The sequence below is a fragment of the Cervus canadensis genome, chromosome 8, assembly GCF_019320065.1.
Source record: "Cervus canadensis isolate Bull #8, Minnesota chromosome 8, ASM1932006v1, whole genome shotgun sequence".
Lineage (NCBI taxonomy): Eukaryota > Metazoa > Chordata > Mammalia > Artiodactyla > Cervidae > Cervus > Cervus canadensis.
Window position 1 is genome coordinate 49,126,452 of NC_057393.1, and position 21,735 is coordinate 49,148,186.

Sequence of the window (21,735 nt, forward strand, 5' to 3'; positions counted from 1 at the left end):
TGAGCTACAAGGGAAGCCCCAGTAGGGCTCTGTAAATTTCAAATTGGGTGAATCTCAGCTGAGAGTGTGAGTGCACACATGGGGTATGTATATGTGTGTGTTGTGGTGTACTGGGTGTGTATGTGTGTGTGTTGTGGTGGTGTACTGGGTGTGTATATGTGTGTGTGGTAGTATACTGGGTGTGTATATGTGTGTGGTGGTGTACTGGGTGTGTATGTGTGTGTGTTGTGGTGGTGTACTGGGTGTGTATATGTGTGTGTTGTGGTGGTGTACTGGGTGTGTATGTGTGTGTGTTGTGGTGTGCTGGGTGTGTATGTGTGTGTGGAGGGTGTCCAGGGAAGGGCAAAGAGCTTCTTTTTCTGGAGTTTGGGTGTGTGGTTTCCGCTGGTGGAGGTAGGTGATAGTGATACAAAAGTAAAAATTAAAAAAAGTTGCTAAGACCAGAGAGTCTGTTATGTATCAGACTAAGATGTATGGAGTTTATTTATGTTCAATAATAAAGTCTCTCGAAGGTTTATTGTTTGTTTGTGATTGATGGCTTCTTTTGAGAATATTAATTTCTGGGAAACTTTAAAAGAAATGTATTATTCATGGAAAGTTTTAGAGGAGAGCTTTATCATGAGCAGATACGAACTCTGAAAACATCCTGGTGGACGGCACTGGCGGGGAGGACCGTAGGGTCGGGGGGACCTCCTAGGAGGCTGTGGCTGAAGTCCTGGGGAGGAAATGATGGTGCCAGAACCTGCGAAGGGGTCATGGAGATGGGCTTGTGATGGGATGTTTAGGAGGAGAGGAGAGCCCTTGGCTAACCTGGGTGTCTGGTACTGATGTTCTCTGAGCCTGGCTGATGGGTGGTACTAGAGGGAAGCTCAGGAATGTGGGGGTGTGAGCGGGAGTGCGTGAGGGGAGGGGGACTGAGAAAGAGGAAGGAGCAGAAGGAGTCCGAGAGTGTCTGGAGGCCCAGAGAGAAGAGAGAGGGCTTCAAGGTCAGGTGGTCACAGGCTGGTTGTTCTGGAGGACCCATGGAAAATGAAGAGAGAGAAGGGCTGCTGTTTCTTGATGGCTTTCGCAAGAGCTTTAGAGCACTGTGGTATGGGTGGTGGTGGGCAGAGAGGTGAGTGTTGGGACGTGCTGGTGGTTGCCTGCATTCTGGGCCCAGCATTTGGAAGCTGGTCTATGGAGGGGAGGAGGGATGGGGCAGGGGAGGAGGGATGGGGCAGGGGAGGCCCAGGGCTCTGGCTCTGTGCTCACCTCCTCCCCTGCTGGCGGCAGAGACTCCAGCTTCCTTCCCTGGCGACTCCACAGTTCCAGTCCTCCCTATGCCCAATCCCTATCATGGGGTGAGCAAGGTCCTTCTTCATTTTGTCCCACATGCTTCATTCTGGAGCTTTCCACGTGCTGTCTCTTCTGTCAGGAGTGTTCTTCCCCTGGAAGTTTCCAGGGCTGCCTCCCACCTTGACTCTCCCAGCAGTTTCCTGAAGCCCGATCTCTACTTTCTTCAGCGCTTGCACCACTGTTGGAAATTATCTACTTGACATGTTGTTTGTTTCCAGTCTGTCCTCCAGACCCTGAAATGTAAGTCCTTTGCCAGCAGGATGACCATGGGCTCGTTCATTCTTGTGCCCCAGCCCCTAGGAGAGGGATCAACACAGAGAAAGCTCTCTGTGAATGTTAGAGGGAAGAAGGGATGAATGAATGTCAATAGGATGACTTGCATTGGATGGACTTCTGGGGACCAGGTCCCTTGAGGGTAGGCCAGTGCAGCTGAGGTCCATCCTGGGGTGCTCACATCGAATTCCTCACAGGAATGCACTTGCCTCTGTTCCCTAAATTGCTTCCTTTCTCTGGGGAGCAGGGTGCCTGTCCTGGGAGCCTCTCCCTGTCATCCCTGTGGATGATGAGAATGCCCTTGTTCATGGTTCTTCCCCCGCCCAGCCACCTTGGAGAGCTGTTAGCCGTTTGCCTTCTCCTGCTCTTTCTGGGGCTGACATGAGGCCCTTGTGGCCCCATCATCTCCCTCGCTAGTGGAGATGGGTCTGGTTGGAGGAGCTGCACCAGTGACGGGGGACTGGGCTGGTCAGTCTGCAGAGAGAGGTCCCAGTGGAAGGGCCTGGGTCAAGGTCCAGACCTCTGTAGGGTCAAGGTCCAGACCTCCAGAGGGCTCCTGGGATGGTCATTCTGCTACCCTGAGAGCAGCCCCTTCTCTCCCCTTATCTAACTTCTTGGAGAATTCTCCCTTTTGGGGGAGCAGCAGTGGGCAGCTGACTTTCTTTGGGGATGGGGGTAAGGTGGCATTACAAACTCAGTCTTACAGGGAGGAACGGACTTCTGTTGGAGAAGCAGACTTCCTTAGCCCCATTCCTGGGGAACAGCAGGTAGGCGGCAAAGTTTGCTTATGCTCTTAACTGTCATTCTGCCCCCAGTCACCTTCCCAAGTGCAGCTGAATAAGACCTTCAGAGGCTGAGAGCTGACCTTTTCAGCCTAGTGGGAGCAGGCAGCTGTAGCCAGGGGCTGCGGTCCCGTGGGAGCGCTGCCTTCAACCTGCATCACTTATGCCAGGTATGAGGAGCCAGCCGCTGACAGGGAGCTTAAACTCTCCCTGATGGCTCGGCTCCGTCAGGGGCTGCCCAGACAGAAGGCAGAAGCACAGCAGCTGAGGGGCTGCGTGCAGGAGCGCTGTGGGCTGTGTTCTCTGGGTGTGCATGCCTCTGTGTGTACCTGTGGGTCCCAAGACAGTTGCTACCCCACATGGCACCTCCTATTCCCTGAGGAAATGAAGCAGTCTTGTGAGCTGAGATGATTTCAACAGGGGGACCTCAGGGAAGAGACTGGAGGGGACTTCTCGCCCAGCTTGTGAGAACTGGTTATGCTGGCACGATGCATGAGGATCCTGGACCCCTACCAGACTCATGGACCTGTGGGCGTACACACAGCCGTGCTGGAGCCCTCATTGCATATATGCTCATGTAAAGCATGGCTCTGCAGACGTGGCTGGTCTCTGCCACTTTAAAGACTTGCAGTGGCCTTGAAAGGCACCAGAAGTGGAGTGGGAGCTGGTAGATGGTGGATCTCAGAATACTACCTTCATGCGAGTCCCATCAGCTATGCTCAGATCTGGGTCAGAGCCAAGGCCATGGGCAGTGAGGACTGTAGGTGTCCAGGTGAAGGGACAGGGCTTCAGAAGCTGCCAGTGTCCTCCCAGGACTAGCTCACACTCAGTCTCCTGTGTGGGGAAGCTGTGTGTTGGGGTGACTTTTCAAGATACAGGCCTTGCTCTTCCAGTGAACTTTTCATAAGGCGTATTAGATAAGATGCATCTGATGAACTTGGTTTATCAGTTAGTTATTGCTGAGAAGCAGACCATCCCTGGAATTAGTGGCTGTGTGTATTTGTGAGTGTGTGTGTTTGTATGTGTGTGTGAGTCTATAGATCAATCTATAGATCAACCTATAGATCAAAACTATAGGCAGTTTTGCTGTGGTCTCTCTCAGTTTAGTTCAGTTCAGTCACTCAGTTGTGTCCGACTCTTCTGGTCTCACTGGAGCATCTGAATTCAGCTGACATGTAGCCCGGGGTAGTTGCCTGGTCCACCTGATCCTTCTCCACATGTGTCTGCATCCCTCTGGAGGCTAGCAGAGGGCTCTTCTCCTGATGGTGGCAGAGTCTGAGAGTGGAAACAGAAATGCCCACTTACTCTAACCTCTGCTTGTACCAAGTAACGTGGTCTTATGAGTCAAAGCAGGTCATGTGGTTGAGTGTAGGGGCTGGAAGGGTTTTCAAAGTGACAGGGCAAGAAGCATGGTAATAGGGAGGCCTGAATGCAGCTTATCTCCTATGTTTGGACCATTGTTTACACTGCATTGGTTAAAAGACAGTTTTTCAGACAGACCTGCACTGGAACTTTCTGAGATGACCCGTCACATATGGTCTATATTTGTGCTATTCAATATGGTAACCACCATCCAGATGTGGCCATTGAGTATTTAAAATGTGGCTAGTGTCGCCAAGGAACTGAACGTGTGATTTTATTTAATTTTAATGAAATTAAGTTTAAATTTAAATAGCTACAGGTGGCTAGTAACAGCCCAGATTGAGGGGGGAACATCATGGATCATTTGGGCACAAGCTGTTGCGTGCCTGGCACGGGAGGCCACTGCTGATTTGAGCATGGGTGTTTGAGGGGTACTGAGATATTCACAAGCTTACCCTTAGCAGGCGTGAATTGTGCCATGTGCTCAGGAGAGGGAGGGGCCAGGGTTGATACTGGCCCTGAATTTTTCAAGTTGGGTGTTGCATTTCTTGAGCCATCTCTGCCCATTTGTCCTGCCACTGCCTCTGATGGGTGAAGAAGCTCTGAAGAACCTCTTCACACTTTTCTTTCTAAGGCGACAGATCTCTAGGGCCCCAAACAGGTTGATGGGGACTGCATAGTCTCTCTGGGGGTCCAAGGGGTATTGACAGTCTGGAGCCTGTGTGTTGGGAGCCCCTGGAGCTGGGGCAGATGTAAGCCACTGTGTGGTCCTCCATTGGTCACCTTTGGGGGAGTTCAGGGGCTTGGGGCAGAAGCCCATCCTGCTGCCTGGTACCTCTTCCTGTCTGATTCAGCGGGCAGAGGCACCCTGAGACCCTCGTGCTTTGTCAGGCAGGCATCTCTGGGCACAGGTTTGTGCTCCAGGGCCCAGGCTGATGAGGGACAATGCTGGCTGAGGTCATGGCTGGACTAGGACACATGAGCTTGAATGTCAGTCAAACATTTGCGATCTCTGGGGCTCTCATTTGGGGACTGCTGTGCCCTCCGATGGACCATTAGGAGGTCGGCTGTCTGTGCCTCCCAGAGTCAGGCCCCTGAGATACAAGCAGGTGGTAACTTCATGAACTGTGGTTCCTCACAGTCCTATGAAAATGATAGTCAGGGACTTTCATTCCCAGTTTACAGACGAAAACACTGAGGCACAAACTAGATGGGTGGTTTGCCCAAGTGTTAAGGAACTGTACTAAATTGTAAGCATCTGAACCTGCAGCAGCTGCTCAGACCTATTCCAGGGCTTCCCCTCATGATGAGAAATAGGAACCCTGTGTGCCTTCCCCCCAGAACCCCAGTTAGGACTGCCATGGTGCTGTGGTCTCCTGCCTGTCACTGTGCTTGGTTTTCCATGGCCATTTTTGTCATATCCAGCTAGGACTAGATGTACTATTGAGCCTGACCTCTTGGCAAGATGGGCAGTGAAGAGACCTCTGCTTGCATGATACAGCTTGCATGATGCCTGGCACATGTAGAATTCAAGAAAATTTGTGGAATAGGCATGAAGTGAAAGTTTGCAAAAGAAAGATTTGTTGGAAAAATAGTTGGGTTGAATTAACACTGTACACTTTGAATTTGGGTGACTGGCTGGGCCAGGGTGTGCTTAGGGAAGCCCATGGACAGCCCAGGTGCTGGAAGAGGACAGTTTGTGTGATTCAGGCTGGCCCAGAGTGTCCTCTGGAGGAGGTGGCTCATGGGCAGGGCCTGCCTTTGGGAGCTGGGATGCAGATATGGACCAGATGAAGGAAACATCCCAGGCTTGAAAAAGTGGTCTATGAACTGAGACTCTGGGCTGCAAGTGACAGAAATCCAGATCAAGTTGGCTCAGGTGGAAAAGGGTGTTCTTTGGCTCATGAACTGAAAGGTCCAGGAGAAGCAGGCTTCACAGATGGATGCAGAGGCTTAAATGACATCAGCAGGACTGTACCCTACTCTCGGACCTGCTTGCTGCGTCCATTTTTGGGCATATCACCTGTTGGAGAAGTCAGATGCTCATGCAGGGCTGCTGCTGAGAGATTTGGTCCTAATTAAAAAATATTCAGCAGCCCTGGCCATCACAAGAGTAAGTTTTTACCAATGAGCGACATAGCTGGGCCCCAAGCTCCTTCTGGACCTCTGCTCCCTGGTGATTTATTCCAGCTTCTCATGCTCCCCTCCTGCCCTGGGCTTTCATTCTGCCCTCTTGGTGACCACAGGGGAAAGAGCAAACCTGTCTCCCAGATGCTCCACCAAAATGCCAGGATGGTGCCCAGTCCAGGACCGTCCTGGACTACCTGCTCACCCCTGATCCAGTCAGGATGTGCAGTTCTCACTGGATTTGGGGGGCAGTCACTTCAGCTGGAAAAAGAGTGGATGGGGAGAGTTCATCTAGGAAAATCAAGTCCCTGGAACAAGATAGAGCTCCAGACCTCAGGGCTAGGGTGTGAGGGTACAGGGTGTTCAATTATAAGATTGGGGCAGGGACTGAGATTGGAACCACGCAAGGCCAGGTCAGTCAGTGGACTTAACTCCTCACTGAGGGTCAAGGAGTCACAGTCCTGGGGAGCAGAGCCAGGTGGAGGGATTGGGGTCGAGGGTTAGGGACCACCACCACATATAGCAACCAGGACAGAACTGCCAGAACTTTCACTCCTGTTGGATGAAAAAAATAGGGAGAGAAAAGGAATTTCTCATGCAGGACACTTTTTGGCCCCAGAACCTGTTTGATGGCAGGAAGTGCTCCCTGCGGTGGGAGATACTTACCCTGGGGCTGGATGCTGGTACAGGATGTTGGCACCAAATAGATGTCCTGCATTCCTTTGGTCATTGGTCCATGGAGGCAGACTTGAGTCCTTGTGCAAGGCTTGTATGGGGGGTAGCTCTGCTGTTAGACACACTCCAAGGTCTTTTCCTGCTTAAAGATGGTTCTCTCCCCCTCCTCTTCTCCACTGCTCAGATATCCGCGGGCTCCAAAGCTTTTTGGACCAGGCCTCGAGGCTGGGCCTTGACGTCTCTTTACAAAAGGTGGACAAGAACATTAGCCATGTGTTCACCAGCCTCTTCACCACGATGAAGACGGAGGAACTGAACCGCTATCGAGACACGCTACGCCGTGCCATCCTGCTGCTGAGCCCGCAGGGGGCGCACTCCTTCATCAACGAGGTATGTGATGGGGCCCGGGGCCCCAGGAGCTCTGCCCAGGGCTTCCTGCGGGGTGACTCAGGTGGGCTGCAGGTGCTGTCTGCTCGGGCACGGCTGAAAGGGATATGGGAACCCCTGGATGCTGGGCCCACAGCTCATACCCCAAAGCGGGGAGACCCCAGCACAACTTGGCTCCCAACTGGTCCCTGACAAGTGATGCAATGCCTGCCCAGATGCTGAGAGGCTTGGGGCAGCTAGTGGGAAGCCTGCTTATAAGTCACTGCCAGGGATTTCTGTGGCAAAACTCAGGCCTTTGTTTGTTGCTGATTGTTTCCTTTTAAGTTTCCTCTCTTTGTTGACAGGCATAAGCCTCTAGGGATAAAACAGATTTCCAGCTCTCTGCAGAGGTGGGCTGCTCTTCTTGGGGATGTGTTCACACCTGGAGGAGGTGTCGTTTGCATATGCTTGCACATGTGCTTATTTTTTTGGTGCCTGGGATAATCAATGATTTTTTTTTTCTAAACACCTCTCTGAGGGGTTAGGACCTTCTGATGAAAACAGGGCCCGCAAGTGTTTGTGAACAGATAACTAGAAATACCCTGTGAGCCAATTGATTGGTGGGACCTGGTGATCTAAAGGCAAAGAAGTGACAGTCTGGAGTTGGACTCCTGCCTCTCTGGCCTGGGTGGGTTTCAGGGCCGCAGGCTAGCAGCAGCAGTGGACTGAAGGAATCAGGGTACTGCTGAATGCTTCCTGTAGCTTTCTTTCTAACCCCAGTCACTTTGTTGGCCCTCTCTGATTGAATGTAAAATGAAGTGAATGGCAGAATTATACTAATTCCACTTGATGTCCCTTGCTCGCTTCTTCTGCTTTCCCCTCTAATTAATTATTACTCAAAATGCTACCTCATGCATCAGGAGCCAGCACGAAGCCCACTGCTGGAGAACTTAAAATTCGGGAATGCTTAATTTCATGCAGTTGGCCGGCCGCCATGCTGCTTTGGGCTAATCAGGCCCTGGATCACGCTGGTGGTCAGCCAGACTGTGAGGTCTGGGCAGCGTTCGGCCTTTTCACCAGAACACATTTCCCTGTATGAAGTGACTCAGGCCAGTCATGGGCAGGCGAGGATTAGCGGCACTAATGTGTTCGAGGCTTTCTCAGAATGTTCCTACCAGTGTCCTGGCCAGCGTCTGCTCCTAGGAAAGCTTTTCCCCTTGCTGAATTCTGTCCACTCTCGGAGTCTGCTCTGGGCTGGTGTCTGCTAGTGGCATCAGGCTCCACCCCTCCCTCTTCTCACCAATCCCTTGCCTCTTCTCCCTGCTTGCAAGTAGGAAAAACATTGGTTTTGGAGGTAAGCGACTTTGGAGTCAAGTCCAACTCCCCCCTCTGACTCTTTGTGTGACCCTGAGTGATTTGTTTCACCCCTGTAACTTCAGTGTCTTTATCAGAAAGTAGGGATGGAGGGGGTGACGGGCACAGGGCTTCTCAAGAAGCATCAGTACTCATACACTGTTCACATTCATCATTTTCCTTCCAGAGGAATTCAGCTCCCCACTCTCTTTCTAAGCCCTACAAGGATTTACCACAGAACCAAGACGGGCCTAAAGATACTATTTCCAAGTGGTTAATCATGCAAACTCCTGCAGGGTTGGATGCACATGACTTGGCTTTGTCCGATTGCCTTCTTGATCCCCCAGACCTTGTTTGCAAAGCCTTTACTTTGCTGGGTGTGCAGAGCTGGGTTTGCCCGGAGAGTGGCTGCTCTTAATATTGGGCAAGAATGACAAGGAGGGAGAGATGGCAGGAGTCAGTGGGGGTAGGACAGCACCTGGGCTTCATGGCCTCCAGCTCCAGCCCCTCAGAATCTTGGTCTCTGGTCCCATATACCTGCTGTCAGGAGGAGGGATTGCCATCATTTCCTGGGTGCCCACCACAGCCTGGCCTTTTGTGTGCCATCTCTAATCCTCACACTTTGAAAATGAGGCAACTGGAGCTGAAGAAGTTAAATGACTTGCTTAAAGTCACGCAAGCAGCTACCAGTGTTTAAACAGGACTCAAGTCCAGACTGACCCACTCCGAAGCCCCTATATGCCATGTTGCTGTGTTTGACTACAGGCACATCTCGCCTCATTACGCTTCCCAGATATTGTGTTTTTTACCAATTGAAGGTTTGGGGCAATCCTGCACAGTGAGATGATAGTATCTTTTAGCAATGAAGTATCTTTTAATTAGAGTATATACATTGTGTTTTTAGACAGAATGCTATTGCATACAATAGACTACAGTATGGTGTAAACATAACTTTTATATATATGAGGAAAAAAAATTTGTGTGACTCACTTTATTGCACTATTTGCTTTATTGGGGTGATCTGGAACCGAATCCACACTATCTCAGAGGTCTGCCCATATGGAAAATACAAGCATAGAAATTATTGTATTGGGTAAAACACGGCTGTGCTGGTTTCATGTGGGAAGGTATAATTCAGTTGCCTCTGTCCGGGTCTGGTGAAAGTTTTGAGGATGCTTATGCTCAAAGAATTTTAGTGCATCTCCTAAGTGTGGTAGGGGAAAGAATCTGGACTGTGGAGGTGAATGTGACCTGAATGGCTGGCTAGCTTATCAGGTCCCTTAAGAGAGACTTGACGATGCCAATCCTGGAACAAAACCTTTATTCACTGCTCCCAGGCATTGCTTGGGCTTTTCAAGCAGAGTAAGCCAGCCTCTTCTTTGTGGTGACAAGGACAGTGGATGTCCACAAGGGTGGCCCACTGCCAGGGCATGTCCTGAATTTTACAAAAGATAAAACGTTGGTGTGGGGAAGTAAATGGCCTCACCACCCCCACACTGTTGATGATGTGTTGTTATCAGACAATCAGGTGTGGACCAGTTACAGTGGGGGTGGGTGATGTGGCCCTCCCAATTGTAACTCCTTCCCTTCCCTGCTCAAATAGCCTGGCTGCTGGCAGTAAGGGAGAACAGGGTTCTGCTTGACTCTTTCACATTTTGCTACATGTGAATCTGTGGGGTGGACTCGCACTTTCACTGTCATAAAGGTCAAATTCTACATGACATGGACATGGCTGTCCGGGACCTGCCAGGCTGTTCATGTGCTATGCCGGGAGCCACTTCCCTGTCCAGCGTCCAGGCACACTCAGTCCCTGCGAGGAGTTTGGCCTGGGAGCCCATGCGTTGCTGGCCCATCTGTGATCCCACTTTGCAAGGGGCTACCTTGACCAGGGTTTGTGAGCTTGGTGAATCTAGCCTTGGGGGTGGGTGAGTCAAGTGAAGTGTTGCAGGCCAAGGCACTGGGGTCTGCTTGTGGGGCCCTGTGGGCTCATGTAACAGGCCCTGATGGCTTGAGTGGTAAAGAATCTGCCTGCAGTGCAGGAGACCGGAGACATGGGTTGGATCCCTGGGTCAGGAAGATGCCCTGAAAGAGGGCATGGCAACCCACTCCAGTATTCGCCTGAAAAATGCCATGGACGGAGGAGCCTGGTGGGGTGCAGTCCAGGGGGCCGGGCCACAAAGAGTCAGACATGACTAGGCACACACACATCTTGTTTCCCTCGGCTTTTATCTCTCAGTGCTGTATCCACATTATCTCCTCTGAGATCTTTTTTTTAAAAAATCAGTCTTTAACAATTACCGCATCAGTGCATTATCTTTAAAAGGATCGCCTTGGGGAGACTGGACTCAGGGCTGACAGAACTCTGGCCTCCCAGTTCCAGACCTGGAGACCCCTGTGAGGCTACCCTGGGTGGGCAGTGAGGATACAGGCCATGGAGGGAAGCTTTCTGTGGCCTCAGCACTGGGGCTCCCTTAGTGAGTGGAGGTGGCACTTTCCAATCATCCCTAATTGGGACTGAGTTGGACTCCTTGGGAGCCTCAGTTCTTCTCTGGACCATTGCCTGCTAAGCAGGGATTCTGGAGGATGGTGACAGCAATCTCTGGTGCTATAGTCATTGTAACCTGTCAGCCCAAACCAGCAGCCAGGGAAGGCTGTGGCAGTCCTGAAGTAATCAAGGTGACAGCTGAGAGGGGCTGAGGGTAGGGATCTTGTTCCTGGCCGCTGGAGCCCTCCCCTCTGCTCAGAAGTTCCTTCTTTGTCTCTCTCTGTTTCACAAACAGATGAAATATTTTAATAGCTTTCATTTCATTCATTTGTGAAATCCCTCCAAAGTGGTATTTTGATTAGAGTTGCATTGGATTTATAGATTAATTTTGGGAGAAATAGTAACTTTACAATACTTCTTATTCAGTAACATGTGTTTCTTCATTTTTTAAAGCTTTCCTTAATGTCCTTCAGTGAGCTTTTGTAGTTTAAGTTCAATTTGTGTACTTATTAAAATGTATGTTTCACAGTGTAAAATGTTTGAAAATGCCTGGAATAAGGAGTTAATTAGGAGTTAAAAGAGCACATTTAGTTTATATACAAAGGCATAATAATTCCATGATCCTGGACCTATTAATTTTTTGTATATTGCTTTCTTTCTATTGCAGACTTATGTTTAGGAAAGGAGTTTCTTCTTCCATTTGTCTAGCATTTAATGAGTCTGAGTGCTCGGCCAAGTTCTGTATGTGTTAGTCACTCAGTCATGTCTGATTCTTTGCAACCCTGTGGATTGTAGCCCGCCAGGCTCTTCTGTCCATGGAGTTCTCCAGGCAAGAATACTGGAATTGGTTAACATTCCCTTTTCCAGGCCAGGTTCTGCGGTGGGTGCTCAAGCGACTGTCTCTGCCCTCATGGGTCCCCCAGCTTGGTGGGGAGGACAGAGGTGTTAACAGCTCCCTTTACCTATAAAAAGCAGAGCTGTGACCAGGATCTGTGAGAGCACTGAGGTTGGAGCTATGCCTTCTGGTCCAGGAGAAGTGGAGTGGTCAGGGGGCCAGGGCCTCCCTGGAGTAAGTGACACTGGATCTGGATCTCTAGGAATGAAATTTCATTGGCTTCATGGTCAAGGTGGGGCTGGAGACAGGGGTCTGGAGAGCCCCAGTGTCTTCAGGATCACATGTGTGGTGTGGTTGCAGCAGTGGGTGTGTTGGGCAGGGAGTGATGAGGCTGAGGCTGAGATGGCAACAGGAAGGGACTCCCTAGTCCAGGGGTGGGAAATCCAAACTTCAGGACTGGTTTGTTCTTGGGGTCCTTTCCAGGGTTTTCAAGGTCAGTAGTCTGTAGGGGCCTCTATAACCTTAGTCCCTGTTCTGTTGGGGGATATGAATGTCTTACTGTTATTTCTTCTCCAGGTCAGGTTTGATGCAGAGCACTCCAGTCCACAGTCCATTTTGGCCCTGGGCTTCATCTCATCTTCTTGGAGGAGATTCTATCCATCCATGTGTCAGTATCTGTGTGTCCATCTGTCCGTCCACCTGTCCATGCATCCGTGAGTCCTTCCATCCATCTGTCCATCTATCCACACAACCATCCATCCATCCAGTACAGACTGGGTGTCTGCTATGGACCAGGAACCATATCAAGTACTAGCTGGGAACACAGTGGTGGTACCTTTTCCTGGAGACCTGCCATAGCTCACACATTGTGGCTACATTGTGGCAGTGGTCCTGCTGGGCATGTGCTTTGGTGACTGAGAGGGGGCACCTCAGGGCTCCTGTCCACCAGGGCCTCCTCTGGGTGTGTGTGGGTGACTCCAGGACTTTGTCCTTCCAGCTGTCATCCGTCGTTTCTCTGCTTCTGTTTGTAACTGTACGGGGGCTCCCTCTTTCCTTCTGTATCCTCTTTCTTTCTCTCCTCTCCCTCCCCGTCTCTTTTGTTTTACTGGGAAAAGTAGAAAAATTAAGCTCTCTTAAGCATTTATGGAGAAGAATTGCCGCTGCTTGCTCACAGTTCGCGAGGCAGGCACTGTACCCTGTCCACGCCCTGCCATCCAAGCACCATCCAGCTCCGTGGGGCCTGTTCTTCCCACTCCTCAAGGGCAGGGATGGAATGTGTCCACTGTTTTATCTTCCAAGAGCAGCACAAGATTTGACCCACAGTGGCTGTTGAGGGAATGAATGAATGAATGGATATTTTATATTTCTTACCTTCAATGGAAAGCTGTGTTTTTTTTATGTGCCTCAGCTGCCTGTTTTGGGCTGGTCCTCAAGTCCTTGGCCAGCTCATCAGCAAGGGCTTTGATCTTAAAACTTCTGCTTTCGGGAAGGCTTAAGTTTGCTTCAGAACCCTGCCTTGGCCTGATCTTGGTTCCTTGGTCAGCGAGTGGGGTAGACTGTACCTGTGGGTGGCACGTGGTACCCCAGGAAAGAGTGGTGGGCAGGGAGGTGAGTGGATCAGGAGAGTCCTGGCAATAAGCAACAGTGCAGACAGGTTGGATGACTAGACACACACACACACACACACACATACACACACACACACACACACACGGACACAGGCTGATAGAGTGATAATAGCCAACCAGCCACATACACTGGTACGAGCAGACCCTCAGACTAGCACAGTGCAAGAGGCACTGACCTGTGCATATACGCATGCGCACACACACACAGACACATCCTGAAAGGCCTTGCTGATGGCAGAGCAGTCTGGGGAAGGCATTGAAATGCTGGGAGATAAACAGTTGCACTCAGTGACGTTGCAGCTGATGGCATTTGCCTTTGCTGTTAGCATGATCTCTGTAGTCTCTGCAGCCAGAAGGACGGGAGAAAGGACAGCGAGGGGAATAGCCTGTTGGTGGGACAGCTCCCCATGGCTCTGGAAGTGGTGATTGTCTTTCTCCCAGGCTGGGAGAAGGAGGTGAATGTGAAGGGACAAAGGTAGACAGCACCACTTCCAATATCCCTCCCCACCCAGCACAGGACTGGCTTCCCAGGCAACAAGTGTGGCCGGAGGCCAGTTTAATCTTTACTCGAAGCACAGTCTAGCTGGGAAAGATTGAAGGCAGGAAGAAAAGGGGATGACAGAGGATAAGATGGTTGGATGGCATCACCGACTTGATGGACATGAGTTTGAGCAAGCTCTGGGAGTTGGTGATGGACAGGGAAGCCTGACGTGCTGCACTCAGACATGACTGAGTGACTGAACTGAACTGAACTGAGATGTACAGTCAGGGTTAATGTCTGGCTTCGAATCAATTGCTTCTCAGGGTTTGTTGCAATGAGTGAGTTTGCTCCCACAATTTGAATATAAAGATGGCACTTTTTAATACATTCATAGCAAAGGTAAATTAAATAATCGCAGCGTTCTGTTGTCCCACATGATATATGCAAATATTTCTCACTCCAACATGGTAAATCTTCAGCAGATGACTTTATCACTCAGAGCTAGGATAATTCTGTGCCATTTAAGTATCATTTATCAGAATGTTTAAAATTACTAATTAATTTATAGAAGATTAATTTTTAAATGTGGCCCCGCATTTGCATTTAATTATATCCCACTGTTTACGGATTTTAAAGCCTTCATACTGTAAAAAAAGTGCAATGAGTCTGAGAAATTCCTTTTTTTTTTCTTAGAAATTCTTAGAAATGAGCTCAGGAGGAAGAGAGATTTGGTAGAGAGATCCTGGCAGGTTTGGAGCTCAGTGATGTTCAGAACAGCTGGAATTCTTGGCTTGGCCAAGACAGGGAAGGGCAGAGAGCTGTCCCACCAGGGCCTGTGTCCTGTCCACTGTCCCCTTCCTTCCCTGTCCCCACACTCCTCTCATCCTTCCTAAGCCTGTGCATGCTGGGAAAGCCGTCACGGGCCTGCAAGGACCTGCGGCATCCTGGGTACCCTTGCGTGGCCCCCAGGGCCCACAGGCCACCCCCTGCCCCCCGCCGCCAGGCTGCGAGCCTTTTTGTAGCTCTCTTCCCAGGAAACCTGAGAGCACATGAGAGCAGGAGCGGAGACATATTCGTCTCTCTTACTGGCCTTTTCGGGCCCATGAATGATTGTTTTCAAAGGCATGGATGCAGGGTGCACTCCCTGGAGCCCTGACTTCTGTTCCAAGCAAATAATCTCTAGATGCTCAGTTACCCAGTGGACTGAGTAAACACAATCTTAACGTTCAGGCCAAGCAGGAGCACCTGAGTAAGAGACTGTTTGAAAGAATTTAATGTTTGGTTTTTACATTTCAAAGGGCCATCCAAACCCTCATCCAGGGAAATGCTTGAATGATGCTGGACGCTCTTGAGTTTGTTTTCTGTTTGAGTGCTGTTTCTATTTCAAGTTACATGTTGAATCCGCCACCCCATTCCCGATACTCAGGGAGGCCTTACTCAGCTGTCTGCTCCTTCCTGGGTTGAAGAGAGGGATCTCAGGCCTGAAGAACGGGGCTGGAGACGCCTGGGGTTCTTTTCTTCCTTTGTGGGCCATTAAATAGCCAGTCAAGTGTTAGTTTCTCCCTGCAGGAGTCTCTGTGGCTTATTAGCAGGTAGCCCTTGGGACTGGGGACGGGACAGGCCTGAGAAATAGGCGTTTACAAAGGGAAACAGCCTGAAGCAGTGGAGTGACTCAATCACCCTTTCTGCTCCTGGATCCCCCAGGGTGCTGAGCCTGGGGAGGCCTCCCCTGAGGTGGTGAGTCAGCCCTTTGTTGGCTGAACATCTGGGTGGGGAGCCCAGTGGGGAAGAGGCAGAATTTCCTTAGCCCTGCGGGAAGCCAGAGGAAGACTGGGGTGTTTAGAGAGGCAGAGTTGAGGCGAGGTGACTCCATGTGGGTTCATCTCAGAGAAGCTGTCTATGCTGTGTAGCCTGCATCTGGTGCCGTCGTCTCCATGCCACCCTATGGAGCCCTCGCGTGGTGCCATCAGGAACTTGGTCATCTGCTTTTTTGTGCTCAAGCTGCCAGTCGGCTTGGAGAAGAGAAGGCCTGTCTATCAGTTAGCTGGTGCAGCATAACAAACCAGCCTCCAGCTCAGGGTCTTGAAACAATAATGCTCATACTCGCGAGTCTCCTGGTCAGCAGACCAGGGTCAGACATGACTGATCTTGTCTGGGCTTGCTTGTGCGTCTGTGGTCAGCTGGCTGTTGAGCTGGGGTTGGCGGGTTAAGATGGTGGTTGGCTGGCTGTGAGTTGTGGTAGTGTGGCACCAGGCTCCGGGTCCCTCATCACCAGTTGCTAGCCAGCTGGTGTTTCAGGGCACCAGCAGAGTTTCAAGAGAGCAAATGCAGGTGCTCGGGGCTACTGGAGGTCTAGGTTCAGACCTAGTGCCTCATGGCTTCTGCCGAGATCTCTTGGCCAAAGCAAGCCAGCAGGTCAGCCTGGATTTAAGGGCCAGGGGAGGGAGCCTTGGGGAAAACTCCTCTTGGGGGAGCTGCAAGGCCATGTTGCGAAGGGAGTGGAAACAGTAAAGGAAGGTGAGTTGGGGCCATTTTGTACTGTCTACCATTCCTACATGGGCTTCCTAGGAGGCAGGTCTGTGTGTGACAGGGGCCATGTGCCCCCTTTCTCTAACTTTGTTTTGACCTTGCTTGACTTTGGGGTCAGGGTGGCGAGGCAGGGGGTGTGGAACCATGGGAGAGAAAAAAAAAAGTCTGTATCAAGCTTGCTTATGTAGACCCATGGACTCATCTAATCCTCTCAGCAATGCTAGAGAGGAAAGGTTGTCACCATGCTCTGGAGCCCGGGGATTTAGGGATTTGCTGGTGCTCCCACAGATAGAGTGACAGAGCTGGGATGGGAATTCAGAGCTCCTTGACTCACAGCCCAGCTCTTTTCCGCTATATGCCACTGGGAGAAGGAGGAGACTTGCTGCCTCTGACAGATCAAAGGGAAGTCCATTCTCCTCCTAGAATATGTCGAATGGTGGACTTGATGATAATCTCCATTGAGGAGCAGCTAGGGTGGGGTTCCAGAAGTGGACTGAATAGCCTCTGAGAGTTCTCTGGGGAATGAGGGCTCCCTCCCTCCCCATCATGGTCCTGTCTCTGCCCACACATCTGCAGAGAGTGTGAGGGGTTGGACAGGCTGCCTGTGCCTCTCTTCTTGGCAACAGGAAGAGTGTCTTCCTAGAGACCCTCTGGTTACCAGACAGCCTGAGGGCGTTTGACTTAACCCTTCTGTAGTGTGGTTAACGGGACAAAGAAGAGCTCTGCAAGCAGACTTGGTCCAGCTTCTGTCCCATTTCCTGTCCTGGCATCTTTCTGAGCTTCGCTTACCTATCTGTGCAAAGGAGTTAATGATACTTGACTCACAAGGTTACTCCAAGGATTAAGCGTGGGGAACATTCTGGGATATGGATCTCCACTTTTCCTTTTGTAGTGTCCAGCACACGGTTGGCCACCAGAAGGCACCCAGTAACTCGTGTGTCAATGGGGAGATGGACAAGTCTGAGAAAATGTAGAGCTACGAGGCACTGAGAAAAACAAAATCTTCTATGACTCTGGGCAAGGTCGACACTCCAAATTTTGAAATGAGCTGGTGGTGGACATCAGAGATTCTGATGGGGACCTGCTGCTGGGTCAGTTGACTGAAGGAGAGGCGTGGGCATGGTTGATGGTCCATTAACAGGTGTGTCTCATACCCATTTCTCACCTGTTTTCTGTACAAGGTGGCATGGTGTCTCCCTTCCTCTGGTGTGTTACCCACACATCTTTGGTATCTGCGTCCATGAATGATGTCAGGGAGAAAGCAAAGAATGAGGGTTGTGGTCCACGGTTAGAGACATGGAGATTAGGGAGAATGGAGATGCTGGGGGAGATGAGTGTGAAGGTGTGAGGGAAAAGAACTAGATACAAGTAGGATACTGAAGGAAATGTTTACTAGGAGATAACTGTGTGTATCCCTCAGCCCCATACATAAAGCCTCAGTACATAGGCAGGCAGGGAGGGAAGGCTTTGGGTTCCTACCATAGGAGAGATTCAGGGCTAGAAGCACGTTAATTTCAGTAACAGGAGCCAGGTCAGAAGACCTGAGGGTGTCCCCCCCTTTTTTCCTCTTCCCTCCAACCCCAATCTAGTCCCCTCTTCTTGGAAGCTTTTAGATGCTCAACTGGGGACATGATGGTGCGTCTTCAGGGACTAAGACTTCTAATAGCACAGAAGAAGGCGCATTGCCTTTGGAGCAAATAGACACTCAGTGAGGTCCCAGCTCAAAATTGATGTCCTCTTTTTGAGTTGTTCACTGGTCTGTTAACTAGGATAATGATACCTTCCCCGTGTCTTTGGATGGTGTTTGGCTGAGACTGTAGAACCAACCTGGGCCATTGGGGTCAAGGGTGGAAGTGTCAATGGCTCAGAGGAGCACTGCTTATGACCAGCCTGCCAGAAGGATGGCTCCTCATTCCCTCCACATCAGGATGCAAAGCTCCGGGAGCCATGTGGGGAAGACCAGATGCAGGGTACACCCAGAGATGATGGCAGATGGGGCTAGCAAAGAGTGATAAAGCCCTCAGGGTCCTCAGCCAGCTCAGCTGGAATTGAGGACTGGATGCTTGTCCCAGTTCTTGGCTAGAGAGAATGTTGGAGTCCATGGGGGTGTGGAGGAGGAGAGGACACCTCAGTGCTCCTGATGCTGGCTGGGCACATGCAGATCCTGCCCAGGAGCAGGGTGGGAGCACACAGGGCACCTCCCATCTGGGCTCTTGCTGCCCCATCCCAGCTGCATAGCCCTCGTGGCTTCTCAGGACTGCTGCTTGCTGGGTTGATGGAAGTAGGGAGAGCCGCTGGTGCTTTCTGCTCTTTGGATGAGAGCGATTCCTTCAGCAGCCTGTCGGGGGGCCAGCCACCACCAAGATACCATGGGCCCCTTCCCGCAGAGGGCAGTCAAATGGGTGCTTTGGGGGAGAAGGATATAGGCCCTGCCCCCAAAGAGTGGCCAAGCTTAACTGGAGAGAGAATTCACACTCCAAAAGAGTTTTGAGCAAGAGATTGGGTCCCTGACTATGAGACCCCGACTGGAGACAGCACCACTCTTTAGATAGAGGTTCATGGTATTGGTTTGGCCCCTAACATCACTCCATACTACAGCATGTGGGGAGGGGTGCTGTGTCCACTCCTTCCTTGTGGCTCTGCAGTAGCCAAGTGGGTCCATCCAACCCAGGCAACCCAGGAGTTGTTCTTGGATAATGCTGTCACATGTTGCTTTCCAAAGGGTGCACCCTGCATCTGGTCTTCCTTACACGGCTCCCGGAGCTTTGCATCCTGATGTGCAATGAATGAGGAGCCATCCTTCTGGAAGACTGGTCATAATACTGCTCCTCTGAGCCGCTGACACTTCCACCCTTGACCCCAATAGCCCAGGGTGGTCCTACAATCTCAGTCATATACCATCCAAAGAATGGCTAAAGTCGTGATTTGGAATGCTGGCCAGGTATAACACAAATCACAGACCTGAATGCCCACAACATCTAGGCAGGGATATCTAAGCGTAGAGCAGGTGGACTGTGAGAAGAGCAGAGAGTGTAGCACCTGTGGGCACCTCTTGCCCTGGAGGGGATGTTCAGGCTCCAATAAGTTTCCCATGTGAAGGTCTGGTACAGCTGCTGATTTCTATGTCTCAAGAGGAGGCAGAAATCTGGACTTTACTGTGAAATCTCTTAATTCTTAAACATTGGCAACTAGTTACTAAATTTTTAAGTTCTCTGTTAGCCAACTCTGCCTGTGGCAGGGCTGATAAGACATGCAGACTGCTGAGTGGCAATGTCTGATGTTGCTTATATACTGTCAACTTCAGCATATTAAAATATGGGCATGGAGTGAAGTGAGCCCACTCTTCTTTCCCAGTACTTTCTCACCAAGAATCAACGATCATCCTTAGCACAGTGTTTCTGAGTTCCTATTTCCCCCCCTGGATCCTCAAGGTACCCCACTTTCTGTACATCTGTTATTCTTCTTGCCCTTGCTGGTTGGTGCCATGTTTTGCTGACTGACCTTAGGATCCTTCTTTGTATTTGCAGGAAGTCCTTGGGTTTATTATCCATCATTTTTCAAAGTCCATGTTAAATGCTAATTAAGTGTATGGAGGTCAACTCTTTAGATAGAGGTTCATGGTATTGGTTTGGCCCCTAACATCACTCCATAGTACTGCTGCTAGTTGCTTATCCCAGAGCTGGCAGCGTCCTGTTTGTGGGCCTGTTTGTGGGCGTGGTAGCTCTCCAGGGCCCTGGGGGTTCCTGAATGTGATACTGGGAATTGGTCAATTTCTTCAAAGCCTGGCTAATGTACTTGGTGACTCTCTGAGCTCCTACTCTGCACAGTTCTATCTGAGCACTGGAAGGCAACTGAGAGGTGAGGTTGGTCCCTTCCTGCAAGTGAGACATGTTTAGAAAAACCTGAAAAGTGAGCCTATAGCTCAAGGCAGTAAATGCCTGAGATCTGCTTAGACCAGGCTCCGCTGGGATGCTGCACCCTCTATGACTGTAGTGCCTCTTCAGGTAACAGTGTGCTTTTCTTGAAATGGATTAGATGTTAATCGATCAGCTAATATGCATCAGGCTATTCTAGATACTGGGGTCACAGAAGGACTGAGACACACGTGGTCTCTGACTTCAAAGAGTTGACATTCTAGTGGAGGCAGTGAGAAGACACTGAAAAAAAATCAATGAATAACCCAAAGTAATTTGTTAGTGATAACCTCCCTGAAGAAAGGTAAGGCAAGGTAAAGAGAGAGTGGTTTGCTGGGACACTATTTTAGTGGCACTTATCAGAGCTGGTGCTTCCAAGGAGGATGATAAGGATGTGATGGAAGCCATTAAGCAAGATCTGACTGAAGAGCAATTTCAGCAGTTGGAAAACATGTGCAAAGGTCCTGGGGCTGGAATGAACTTGGCCCACACTGGAGGATCAGTGGGGAGGAGGGTGTGGCTGGTGCAGGGTGAGCCAAGTGAAGGGTTGGGGGGTGGGAGGTGAATGTGGGAAGGGGTCCAGGATCCGAGCACAGGGTGGCCTCCGGGACCACTGCAGGGGCACTGGAGCTGGAATGGGGCTCCTTGCGTGGGCCCTTGGTGTGGGAATTAGACAGGCCCCTGTTCCATGTCTTACCAAGCAAATTCACAAGTGTGAGTGTAGCCTTCTGGCAGCCACTGTGTCTGCTTCCTGCAAGGAACAAGTAATCTATCTAAAGAGCTTTGCGTTTTATTAATGTGTGTGCATATGGGCCTGCCTTGCTGCTCCAAGGATTCTCCTTCTGGAAAGGCTGAGAGGACATGCTCTTTGCAGAAACATCTTTCCGCTATCCTTCAGCAGGGATTTCAAACCCAACCTCGACTAACCTTTCCTCAGTCACCTGATGAGAGTCAGGCGGGGCTACTCCTGAGTCTGCGCAGGCCTCTCCCCTGTCGGCCTCTGCTTGTTTGCACTTGTGCCAATAGGTACACAAATCTGAACTGCTGTTGTATATTTGTGTGCATGTGTGTGAGGTGGGGTGGGTGGACGGCAGTGTGCTCTTGGGTCCTTCCTTTTTCTGCCTGCTTCCCCCGTCCCACTTCCACTGGGTTCTCCATGTAGTGAAACCCCATGGGGTCATTCCAATCAGGGGATGAGGCTATACTCTAGGCAGAATGGGAAGCCTCAGAGGCAAATAAAAAGTGGGGAAAAATACTTTTTCTACATAGTGGGGGACACTGTTTGCACATTTAATTCAGCAGCCAATTAAAAAAAATTTACAACCTTTTCTTTCTTTGAGGGGAGGTGTCCTTTCAAGTCTGGCTAGTTTTAGCTTCCAAAAGAAGGGAAGCTGTGGAATAAGCTAGCCTGGCACCCAGAGGGTCTCCAGAGCTAGGAAGACGATGAGCAGGGAGAATTTTGCCCCGGAGCTGTGTGTCCCCTTCCCGTTGTTTGGTGTCTCTTCCTATAAGGATGGAACCAGGCCCAGAATGGCTGCCTGCCCCAGGGAAGGCAGAGCAAACACACCCTGGGTTCATTAATCCCTCTCA

General features: G+C 50.5%; 1 protein-coding gene across 3 annotated transcripts in view; it reads left to right on the plus strand.

Moving 5' to 3' along the window:
* Window positions 1-21,735, plus strand: part of GRID1 (glutamate ionotropic receptor delta type subunit 1) — a 688,675-nt gene that overhangs the window by 200,948 nt on the left and 465,992 nt on the right. For all 3 annotated transcript variants that reach the window (XM_043476200.1, XM_043476199.1, XM_043476202.1), the window contains exon 4: window positions 6,739-6,944. In XM_043476200.1, coding sequence (XP_043332135.1) covers window positions 6,739-6,944 — 206 coding nt within the window. The remainder of the gene's footprint in view (window positions 1-6,738; window positions 6,945-21,735) is intronic.